Below are 13,101 nucleotides of genomic sequence, written 5' to 3' on the forward strand. Positions count from 1 at the left end.
GGAAAGCGCTTTTCTCTTTAACACTAAAAACCTTGCTTACTGGAATATCCTTTACAGCACAAAGTGTTAGAATAAAAAGGTTTTCTGTCTAACGTTTCAGCATATTGCACTTGCCTTTTGGACATTGTGAAAGAAGCAGTATGTGATTTTAATAATTCTGTTGGTATGTGATTAAGTCCCTTTAAAAGAGAGTATGGCATAGGGCAGTGGAAACTAAAGCACAATGCCATCTAGCCTGAATATTGGTAAGTAAGTCTATTAGCTGGTAAATCATACAAATATATGATAGTTTTAAAGGTACAGAATGTGTTTTACAGATCAGGTATTTCAGGAAGTCGATACTGTCTTTTTACCTAGAAGCCAAAAGGGGCAGGTGCTTTTTTATTTACAAGTGCTTTTAAGTCTCTCTAGGGTGAATCTTTGCATACTAGATAAATTATTATCTATCTGAAAAATTAATTTATCTATCTAAACTGAGAAGTTACTTTTATTTTCTTCCAATATTTTAAAAAATATTTTTAAATAAAGGAGTTTGTAAACTAACACATATGTAAAGTGACAGGCCTGGAATGATTCTGACCCAGGGTCCTCTAGTGAGCCACTGTTAGGCCTAAGTTCATTCATGTTTCAAGTCACCCTGAGCCACTGCCTGTTCCGTGGCAATTTTCTAAGGAAGTCTGGAAGTGTTGGTACTGCATTTCTCTATGCTACTCTATTCATGGGTGAAAAGAAATGCTCAGATTTAGCACATAGACAATGCTGTGCAATTTTGTTAAAATATATGTTACCCAAGGAGAAAGAAAATTTAAACAATTCTGGTGCTTTAATTATGTGCAGTCACACACATACAATGCAATTTCATTTTCATTGTGAGATAAAATGTCTTCAGCAACACTGGGATTGAAATTCTAACTGAAAAATATAAAAGCCTAGAAAGAACTACCTAATCTTGTATTTGATCTGTGCATAAAACTCTTGCTGGTGTCAACATGAGTCTCAAAATTTGAATTAGGTTCAGTATGATCAGATTTGGAGGTTCAATTGCATTTCACATACTCGTTTATGCGCAGCAGTAAAAGATAAAGCCTGGATAACAGTTAATCCAGACTTTACCTGAATCTAAGTCTTAAAAATGCAACCTTAAATTTATTCCAAAACAGGTCTGGATACTTATACATACATTAAAGTTACAAAGGATGAATATGTAAAGAATGGAAGCATAGAATGGTATACCTAAAGCACAACAAGAAAACTGAGCTGAGATTTTTCATCTTTGATCTCTGTGGTATCTGAACATCTCTGTAATTTAGGCTACATAAGACAACAGAAATATTTAGTACTCACAGGGTTAATTTTGTATATATATACTGCTGATATGGAAAGGCTAGAATTTATTCATTTTACTGAAGTTGTGCTAGAATTGAACATGTTCACTGCAGGTTTATCACATTTGAATTTTGTTTTGGCCCTGTGCTCTGCATGGAACTCACACACCAAACTATGAAAATATCCTATCTTCATATCTCCTTCCACTATCCCACCCTGCGCCCGTTAACTCTCTCCTCTCAGAGCCAAGTTCAGGATATAGTTGGAGTGGATCACACATGAGGGATTCCTACTAAGTGCAGAATTCCTAATTCACAAGGAAAAGGCTTTTATGAGTCCTCTAATGAAGTAATGGTGCACAAATGAGTATTTTCAATGTATGGGATGCCTATACATGGCTAGTTAAGGCTAGAACTTTCCAGACTATTTGTTGTGGTATTCTCTAATACAAGCAGACTTTTATTTTGAAAATCTAGCAGTGATTGCTACCATGCTAAATTTATCTATACCATTTTAAACCATTCTATGGAACAGGTACTGTACTAGGAATTCTTCACTCTTCCAATAGCCTTCGTCCATAGATTCAAAAATATAAAATAAGGCATTTATCATTATGTATTTTTAGCAAGTAAATATAGGGGACCTTACTGCCTTCAAATAAAGTAACGTACAGAGTCAAACAAAACACAGTGTCTTGAGGACTAGTACTGAATTTTTTAATTGATAGATGTTTGTTTGGAGTAGTGTATGTTTTTTACATTTACTTGACTGCCTTTTTTCATTTAATAACACAATAAGTGACTTAAAATTTAAGTGGTTTCTATGATATTTTCAAGAGGCACTTCTGCCATTTACATTTTTTTTTTCAAATTATGTAAGAATCATGTATTTGCAACTGACCAATTTCACTTATCATTTTAACAAAAGTAGTGGCTATTAAGCAATGATAATCTGAAACTTGTTCTTTTGTTTGGTTTTGTATAGCTAAAAAGATCATATATAAATGTGAGCTAGTAAGAGATAACCTTCTTTGCATTCTCCTGGGAGACATGACAATGATGAGCTTCATACTTTCTAAGAGCTGAAAGTGCTCACATAAAGTAGTGGCTGAAAAGCCACAGTTTTATTAAAGAAAAAGATGTAATGTTTGACTGATTTCACTTTTCCTCTATCAAATACAGTTAAGGTCAAGTCAAAAGCCTGAGATTTCTTGCTGTAGTTGCCAACAAGTTAATCAATCACAAGAAGAGACTGATACTTCCAAAAGGCCATGTGGCAAGGGATCCAAGCAGGAACACCCAGCATTAAAAGAATGAAGCTAAGCTGGTCTTCATACACTGCTGTGTATTTAGGATGCCTCTCTTGCATCAACACTTACAAAGAACACTCATGAAAACATTTTTACTCTCTTTCACAAGCTGCAAACTGTGGTACAGCTGTGTGATGTTTCCCAAGCAATGCTTTTGCAGGCATCCCTTCAGTATCACAGTCAGCTTTCATTTACATTGCTGTAAGCCCCAGGTAATCCCACCAGTTGCAGAGCACTGTATTTGGAAACAGAATTTACTGCACAAGAGATGAGGCAGATCAGGCCCTTCAGTTTAACTACACATCTAAAACAGGCGACATTAAAAAGCACTAATTCAGCAAAACCATTGTTAGTGTGCTTGGAACATCACTTGAGATTTGGAAGTGATAAGATAGGAATCCTTTCAGACTGATTGCAGACGGGAGTATCTTTGAACTCCCCTCTCCCCCCCAATACTATGAGTCATTTGTGCACCTAATTTTCTTTGTGAATTAGAAATCACAGGAACTCTCTAGGAAGTCTGCTTTCCAATAAAGAGCAGGATATTTTATTGCTCACCTTCTTTGTGTGAATTAATTTCAAGTCATTGCAATTATGAAAATAATGTATGGCTTTTTGTAGTTGTTGGAGAAGAGGAGCACATTTAACACATGAACAATTAATAACTTCTAAAATGGATCCTCAAACAGCAAAGTTCAACAAGAATAAATCTGTTTTTTAAATCATACATAAAATGTGAAAAACCTTATATTTCTAGAAAAATGCTTTCCCCGCATCATATTACACTCAGTGAGAATTTAGGTATCATTTTATTATCATGGATTAAAAAAGCTGAATATTTTTACTTAAAGAGTAACAAAATTTGGCTCTGATTGAGTGATTATCATTATGGACATCTGTTTTGAAATGTCACTAGATCTATTATGGTATGATTGAATTTCATTTCACAATACAAATATAAAGCAAAATCTATTTTTCACAGATTTATGAAGTAGTTGCAGAAGCTGTCACTTAAATTTTCTTTATTACTACGTATTTTATATTGCATATGTAATAATTTGCCTTCTCTGGAACAAATTCATTCTACTGTCACATTTCACACAAATAAGGAGACCTCCTTTGCATTATCATTTCAGTGTGATGAAGAAATTTTATTTAATTACCTGAAATGCTCATTTTTATGAGGGGAAAAAGATCAGACCCAGCCCATTTTTCAGGTTTAAACTTCTCCAGGTTTTAAATGTCATTTCACTTGTAGAGGACAGGAAGTCCTCCCAGCAAAGTGTTCAAAGCAATATAATCAAAATATTATAAATATAAATGGATAATTAAAGGAATTGGTTGGATTTGAAAGCATTTTATTGTTTTCTGTCATCCCAACTACTGCACATTACCAAAAACCCCCACAATAAAACAGCACCCAGTGTTTGAATTGCAGTTCTGTTACTCGTAGCCCAAAGCATTCCAACCAGTGGTTGAAAAATGCTCTTTGATTTCCCTCTGTGATACAGACATCTCATAGGAAACAGATGCCTGTCACAAAACATTTTTGTCAGTGTGACAACACCACCTTCCCGTGCTCCCTTGTTCATTGCTGACTGTGCTCTTGTTTCCCTTCAAGGTCTGGCGCACCTGATGATGGGCGACCAAGGTATGGGCTCTGTTCCTTTTCCACTCTGCTTTCATTGTTTCTTCTTGTTCTGTAGCTGCTTTGAATCCATCACTGCAACTGATGGGCAAATGCTTGAAAGCTGTCTTTGGCTGCAAAGAAACACATGGTTTTAGTCACATCTTTTCTTATTTCATTTTTTTGGTTTTTTTTTTTGTTTGCTCCGTAAGCTTTTGTCCTTCCTGCCTCCTCAACTCCCCCTCTTGCATACAATAAATGAAAAGAGGTGAGAGGAATAAGAAAGTGATTAAGAAAATTTCATGTATCAGAAAATACAATTACGGGTGATTCTGTAAAGGATAAACAAAGCGCAAGACCACTCTTCAAATAGCTCCTGAAAGAAGATACTCAGCTTACCACATTGTACACATTGAAGACTCCATTTACATTAATGCATGGCTGATTGGAAATGTGCAAAAAGCACCTGCTCCTGGCTTCTGGAATGCTGAGAGTACAATTTTGCTACCTAACAAAATCAGTGATTTTTTTTTCTCCTAACCGTTGCCCATGTTACTTTTGTGACAGTCTTTCTTATCTAAGCATGGGTTATTTCTGTGTTTCTCTGCATGTACATGATTAGGAAGAAATAAACTAAATCCCTAATATGACACTAATTGCATCTCCATTTGTCTTCAGACACTTACCTTATACTTTGTCTCTTCATATTCAGATAGTATTGCATTTACATGTACTCATGACTCTTACTGTTGTTTCTCTCCTCTTCTTTATTCTCTTTTTGTCTGGAAATGCTTTCTTCATGGAACCATTTCACCAAATCCATAGGTAAAAGTAAAGGTATAACATGATTTTCTTTATTTTTAATGTCATCAGTATACTTTAATGTATATATAAGTAATGCAAATAAATGTAAAATTTTTGCACTGATAACGTGAGGTAGGTATATTCTTAAAGTAAATATTTCATTGATATCGTGATAAGGGCAATTATTCTAAAGTACAGACTGACCAACTTTAAAGTTTGTCTCCTGGTTTTTTGTGAGAAATGTAGAGCTTTGGCAGTGATAAAGAAGGCTACAGTTATAGAAAGCATTCAGGATGAAATAACAGCCCCATTTTGAGGTATGCCTTTTTCTGTTCTCAAGAAATTGTAGTCTAAACCACCAGACGCAGGAAAAAAGGCATGATGTTGTTCAACTTGGGCTCTCTGGAGATAATCCGTCCAGGGTCAGCCCACAGCTTGATGTAAGTTCTAAGTTAGAATAGCACTGCCTTTAGCAAGTCTGCCATCAACCAATCGCATTTGCCCTGAGATTTTCCTTGTATATTAATCACTTGGAGTATATCTGAGACAAGAATTGGACAAAGAAACGAGGAAGAATGAATGACAAAGAGAAGTATTGGGTTATTTCAGATTTTTTTATTCTTTTTGTTTCTTTATGTAAAGAATACCAGCTGTGTTTACTTTCTCTCTCCTGGAGGAGATGTGCAGTAGGGTCAAGATTTTCCTTGTATAAAAAACACCAGGTTTTGCTACAAGGATACTTGTTCACAGACATCCTGTAAATATATTTTTATAGTAAGAAGATGGTCATTAAAAGCCATTTAATCTCTGTTATGTGTGATGAATGATACAGTTCTATTCATCTTAAGCATTTTTCATGGTGTGCCTACTCTTTGTACAAATCAGAAATCCAATCTGCATGGACATACTTTCCTAACTACTTAAATTGGAAAAAAAACACAAAACTTCCAGGTTTGTTGTTGTCTTGGCTTTATTGTCTCCAGACCTAGAAAGTTCATGTGATTCAAAGACGGTAATTAAAACTCTGTAGTGTCTCATTTCTCTTCATATCAGGCCCCCTGGAAAGACTGTATACCTGTATAGGTGGGATACCATTTAAAGGCCTATGTATGTTCTGGAGCTTAAATCTTCTTGCTTAGCAAAAGTTTTAGGCACTTGTGAAACCCAATATACTGATTTCTTTGTTTTATAAGATCATTTTGTTTTGTTTGTTGTATGGCTGCTCCTTGTGTTTTTCTCAATAGTGCCTTGTATGTATGACTTCCTTATTATTTCTTATTGCTATCTTACTCCTAATCAGTAGAAGTCTTGAGTAGAGTTACCTTAAAATAACCTGTTATAGTAACTGAAGCTTACCACTATATATCATTTTTAATAATGAGGAACTATTTTTCTATTCTGTACACAGAATAAATTATGTAGTATGTACAGCACTGAAGAATTTATTTTAGTATGAAAGGATTGAAATATAAATGTTATGAATATACACTATGATCATTATTTTATCTGGAAAGCAGATTTTTAGCAAAAGAAAACTTTGCAAGTATTGTACCATAGTTAGACACTTATATTTTTATTTTTAAAGGTTTAGCAACTATTTTCCCCCCAAAATTACTTTGTATATACTAGCTACATTTAATGTTTCATAATGTGCCATGTGACATAATTTGAATACCAGTCACCAGTCATCTAATCATTTGACTACATTTTTATTTTCATACTTTAATTTTTTTATTAGATTTATCCAGTTAATATAGAAATAATTATTACTATGTTTTGATAACCACAACACTTCTTCTGCAAATATAATGGTGTATATCTGTTCAAATGGATGGAAAGGGTTTATATATATACAAATGCCAGTTGCTTGTAACAGAAGATATCCCTCAATATTGAACCACCTCCTCAACCAGTGAAAAATTACCTCATTTTGTTGACTATCCTGAAGCTACACTAATATCACCTACTGAAACATGTGACCTTGAAACAGTGGTGATAACACACATCTGTAACACGTGACAATATAACAAGTTAGGAGAGTGATGGAAAGGAATGAAGGAACAAAAGAGGAGCACCTATTTCAGTCTTTCATTGTAAGTTCCATTCCTTGAGAGGTAGGGAAGGTCAGTAACAAAAGTGATTGCAAAATTTTTAGTGATTATATCATGAATTATTCATTTTGTAAATGTAGGCAATAAAAAATTTTTAAGAAGACTTACTATGTAATTTGTCCTGAAGAGTATAAATGGCTGAAGTATCAGCCATCTGCTTTAATTGTGTAGAAATTTTAGGGGGAAATTGAAAAGGAAAAAAGAATCAATGTATCCTCAGAATTAGGGCAGGGTGTTAATAAGGCAGGGATCTGGTGTTGACAGAGAAAGGAGAGATGAGACAACCTCTCCAAATGGGCAAACTATACAGAATCTAGTACCATCTCACTGGATGCAGCTGCTGTTTGTGATTTAGTTGTAAATATAAATTTGGATAATCTCCTCACCAAGTTTTTATTGAAGCTTTACCAATATTAACAAAGCTGTTATTGTCCCTTAGAGAAAGGCAGAAACAAAGCTCAGAAGATGTCGAGTGCTGAGACCTGAGTCAGTACTTCAGAGGTCATTTGACCTGGTCTAGGTGCAAAACCAGCTGACACAAATGAGGATATAACATAAAGCTGACATCCCATGTAAAAGCTTGTCTCATAACTTTAGAGCTACACAAAATTGTTTCATGATCCATTACTCCTTGTAGATGCTATGCCTAATTCTAGGAAGAGCTGCAATCTTTTATTTATACCGGTGTTCATTTATTTTCTGATAAGCATCATGTATGTTCAGAAGTACTTAGGAATTCCTTTTTTGTCCTGTGGAAATCACCTGTTAGTATTCAACTTTAGCAGCAGAGTTGTCACAGCTGCGGTGGTGGAAAGACATAGGCAAGGTAAGGCTTGTAAATGGGGTTCATGTTTTTATTAGATCACTTGAATATACTGCTCAGAGCAATTGTTTGAATTTGAAGCAAATCTGGAATCTGCTGCTCATAATAGACATGGAAAAGGATTTGTTTACCCAAAACAGATGTTTGCCCAAAAAAATGTTGTTGGTTTTCTCCAGCTATTGGATGTGGTCTAATAAAACTACCTTTCCACCCATGGGCCTTACCTCGTCAAAGTCATGAAGAATTATTTTGTAATTAATTCTAATACAACTAAACTTACATGGCAGCTAATGTAAAACACTCAATTTCTTTCTTTTTCATTTTTTTAGAAACCCTATCTCCTCCTTTTCATATTCTTTTGATGAGCAGTGAAAAGAATTTATAATTCAGAAACTATAATGTAGTGACATCCTTTTTTATATTGCACTTCTCTTAAGCCTATGCATATTTTTATCTGTAGTTTATTTCTATGCCTACTTTTTACTACATATATTACTCATTCTATACCTAAATACTTTGTTCATACTCCTGTTCTATTACTTTGGAGATTATGTGCAGCTTTAAATCATGAATCACTCAGGTCCCTAGCAAACTATTAAATGTTAGCCAGCTGAACAATAAGTGTTTCTACCAAAAGATTGATAGTACAGCTGCAATTTATTGTATTAGTTTAGAGGCTTTTAATGTGCTGGTATTTGATGTGCTGTTTTTAAATGCTGAAGAAAGACTTCAGAATGGCAATTTATGTGTCAACTTCTTGCCAAAGGAGGGCAAGTTTTGTATTGCACTAGCTATCATACAATATCTGTAACACCAAAGTGATGCCACTAACTTCGTAATTATCAGTCACACAATTCATTTGACAACTGGAAAAATAGGGCACTGAAAAATAAAAGCAATATGAATAAATCCTTAAATAATCATGAGCATTAAAATGGTGTGTTGTACTTAAGTCATTATGTAGTGCTTACACAAACATCACCTTGTGCCAGTAACCTCTCCTAACATCAAACTATGTAGAATTCAGTCATTAACCTTACTGAGACCACAAGTTCGTCTTACTGTGTTGACTTTAGTTTTTGCTCTGTTTTCAAAGAATTAAAATTGCCTTGGCCCCTTACACTCTGTTCCTCCATGGGTTGTTGAAAAACCTATCCTGTTCTCATCTGCTTTTGTGTGAGCTGCTTCAAAGAGGGTCTGAGAGTCATCCATCCTCCACCCTTCCTTGACCTGAGCCACCAACAGTCCAGAAGCCATGTAAATGCTTTGGTGCAGCCCTGAGCCCTAGTACAGCTTATTATTTTTGGCTCAGTGCCCTGTTGACTTGGATTCTGTTACACGCCTTCTCAACTGCAGCTGGCTTTTGCCTGGCAGGTGCAAAACATGGATGGAGGGCATTCTTGACTCTCTGTACTTGTTCACATAGTTGTGTATCCTAGGTGATGGCAGCTTATTTGAAAGACTCTCTGCTAGAACTGAAGTGAGTTAATTTAGGAGTTTTACACATATTAGGGTTGCCAAGGTCGTGTATCTGAAATGGTTTCTAAGTGACATTACAGCAGAAGAATGGGTAACTTGCACTTCCCTGCTCAGTCTCATAGTTCCTTCTACTGATAAAATAATGTTTAAAAATTTATTCTCAGTTTAACAGGTCCTAAACATCCTGAAGTCTTGTATAATTTACAAAATTATGAACATGAGAATTTAAAAAACAGCCTCTATAAAATTAACATGATTTTTAATGAGAATTACAGTTCTTATTAAATTAATGAACTATAAATATAAAGCTCCTCAAAGTACTCCAAAGAGCCGTAGCTACACATAATATCTGTTCTATAATGACTTTTTTTTTCCCCAAAGAACCTCATAAATATACTTAAATAGAGGCTGCGTTCACCAAAAATATTACAATTAAGTTCTTGTGTAACCCATGCCCCTTTGCCTACATATGTATGTTCCAATAATTTTTTATACTATCCTTATATTTTAATGGTCAATATGTTCAAATTTTTGTTGAATATCATAACGAACTGTGCATTTAGTGTTTGTTGTGATGCACTGAAGCAAGTAATTTCCTTGCACTTCAGTGGCTGATGCCTAGCAACCCTGGAATTTGAAGATGCAAACTCAACTTTATGTTGAAATGTCATCAATTATTGGTCCCTAAGGAGAAAAACTGTAGCAGAACATGAAGAAGTTTTCTATTTGAAGTTCATGGCTTAGAAGAAACCAATTGACATCAGGAACAGAAATGTGAATTCTCTCTTGAGACACATGTACCCAAAATTATACCTGAGATGGCTGATTCCTGATCAGCAGTAAGAAAAGAAATGGTATGGACCTGCCACAAATATTAAGAAAACTTTCTGAAGAAAGGGGAACACATTTAATTTAAAATAAAGTTACCACATGGTCCACATGTCCAGTCCACACCATGAGTTCTAGCACCAAAATAAAGCATTTACCATATTCTGAATCATTCTGACATCACTCAAATTACCATGTATCATATATACATAGGTATATATGTCATGGATCTGTTGATTCAGCGGAAAGAAAATAAATGTGCAACTGTGAGAGATTTAATGTAAAAGAAATGTTATATTTGCAAAAGTGTTGATTTCTGCTGGGTCCAGAAAACATTGTAATATAAGATAGTACATATCTAAGATTTTGCCTTCCTCAACACAAGGATCCATTTTTAGCTTCCAGAAGATGGGTATGCTGACAGAAAACCTTTCAAAATAATATTAAATCTCATTCAACATGAAGGATATGTATTTCAGGCCAAAAAGTATGAGGGGATTTATTAAGGATGGAAAACAGTTAAGCTTTCACTCTGAGAAGGTGAACAAAAATAATTAGCAGGTAAGCAATAAAGAAATAGAAAAACTAGGCATGTCTTCCTTAACACGAACTTTTTTTAATGTATATATATATATATACATATAAATGTACACAGCAAATGAGAATTTAAAGCTGCAGTGATCTGAGTCTTTTTTGCACAATGAAATTCCATGAGAATTTTATACACATTTCGTAGGCATTTTCAGTGAAACAGATATTTGAGAGAGGTGTATTCCTTGGATATTCTGTAGAATATCCTGAAACCTTCCTATGAGCCAAATAAATAGGTAGAGTGACACTAAAGATTTCAGCTTCACTCTAAGATCACACTACAGCTATGAATTTCCTAGGATAAAATTCAGACCTTGAGATCTACAAGAGCAACTAAACAAATGAGCCCAACAGACTCTAATTTCTATTATTTCAGGGAAAATCAAAAGTAATTGGAGATTATTGTACTTCTCACTTAGCACAGAAGTCTCAACTGATTTTAGCATTAATCCGATCAATCACACTCAAAGGAGTTTCACCAGCTAAGTGGAAAGAAATTAGAGCCCTAAAAAGGCATATTTTCAAACATTTCTAAGATTTGTCTACATGCAGGCATACTAAAGAAACTAAATTTAAAGAAAGTGAAGGACTCTTAAGAAAACCACTTTAAAATTGTATGGCTATGACTGAAAATGTGGAGTGTGCTCTCTAAATGCAGGTCATAGTGATATTTTTCTACCAAGAATGACTCCCTGCAAAAGAACTGAAAAAATATTTAAATAGTCTGGTCAAAATTGATTGTTATTGTAGAAATAAAAATGCTGCACACAAAATTTTTAAGCCACTCTTTAACTCTACAGTAATTTTCTTTGGCTGTAATAATATGCCAAGCTACTTAGAAACAACTGAAATTTGAATTATCCAGTCTTCTTTAAAGTCTTTTAATTAAACAGTATAATTTGAACTGATATTAATAATTATCTCTTTCTTGATATTCAAGTCCTTCTATAACCCTGACATTCTTAATTGCTTGAAGGTGGCTTTCTATCTTTACTTCAAGGTTCACCTAGAGCAATTAAGTATCAGTAGAACAGTGAAATTGTGCAATGAACTGGGAAATTTAGGAGCACAAAGGAGAAGACTTTCATAGGAAATGAGTATGGATCATGGAACACAGACTTTGCTGTGAAGTTCTACCTTCATCTTTCTTTTAATGGTTTCCATAGACACCAACCTGCTATCCAGATATCTTTTTTCCAGACTTGTGAGGAAAGAAAAGTGACTGAATCTCTGTATTGAATTCATTTATTCTAGTGAAAGAAGTAATTTTTATCCTCATTAAAGCTATATTCTGTGGGTTTTTTTCTGTTGGCACTCACAATAATTTTCTGATCAGCGTAGCATTTCATTTAAAGGCTGTTTTTGTGATTTGCTGTTGTGACTTAGATATTCTGATACATTTTGCTGCCTCCGTAAAGTAGACATTTGTTCTTTAAAGAAAGGCAATATCTGGACTGATTCACTGGCAAGTAATACAGCTGCATAGAAGCACCCTTGGATAACCAGAGGCTACCAGAGGAACTGATAGGCCACACCTGGCACGGTTGGCATCACAGCATTGACTTGAGTAGTTTCTCTGTATTGGGGGTGGGAGGAAATAAAAGCAGCTGTGTCTAATTTATTTTATCTGCCTTTGCATATTCTTCAGACAGAGGGGAGTCTGCCTGGAAAGTAAAATTCAGCAGTGAGTGAGTACAAGTCTAAGTTTCCCACTGGAGTTACCCTTAGTTAATAGGTCTGTATGGAATTCCATATCACGAGCTATGGCTATCCCATTTTCAGGAGTATCCACCCAAAGGAAAGGAGGCAAAATGTCTTTCTGTGACCATTAATATTCTGCTTATGAAGCATAATTTTTAACTGAGAACCCAGAGAGATTCCACTACATTGGTACTTACGTGATCCCACTCCTAACCAACAGTGACATCTCTCTCTAGGACTTAAAAGTCAGAAATAATTTACCTGATTTCCTACTTCATCGACACTGAGTATCTTTATTAGGAAGAACTTGGGTTATATCAAAAAAAAGCCAGATAAGTGCTTTTGGTCTCAGAAAAAGGGCATTACAGACATTTTGCTGGTAATACAAGCTGGTCTTTTGATTTTCTCAGTTAATGGCTCTGCTTAATCACTTAGTCTTACAAGATACTTTAGTATTTGCACAAGTCCATAAGAAATCCAAAAATATAAGTCACCAAGCTTA

General features: G+C 34.8%; 1 protein-coding gene across 1 annotated transcript in view; it reads left to right on the forward strand.

Moving 5' to 3' along the window:
* The window catches only part of LOC114061731 (neurexin-1-like), a 235,235-nt gene that overhangs the window by 73,607 nt on the left and 148,527 nt on the right, over positions 1-13,101 (forward strand). The window contains exons 3-4 of the mRNA XM_027892481.1: positions 4,257-4,286; positions 5,088-5,099. Coding sequence (XP_027748282.1) covers positions 4,257-4,286; positions 5,088-5,099 — 42 coding nt within the window. The remainder of the gene's footprint in view (positions 1-4,256; positions 4,287-5,087; positions 5,100-13,101) is intronic.

This window comes from Empidonax traillii, unplaced genomic scaffold (genome assembly GCF_003031625.1).
Source record: "Empidonax traillii isolate 1590-97213 ecotype Southwest subspecies unplaced genomic scaffold, ASM303162v1 scaffold354:size1052128, whole genome shotgun sequence".
NCBI classification, from domain to species: Eukaryota; Metazoa; Chordata; class Aves; order Passeriformes; family Tyrannidae; genus Empidonax; species Empidonax traillii.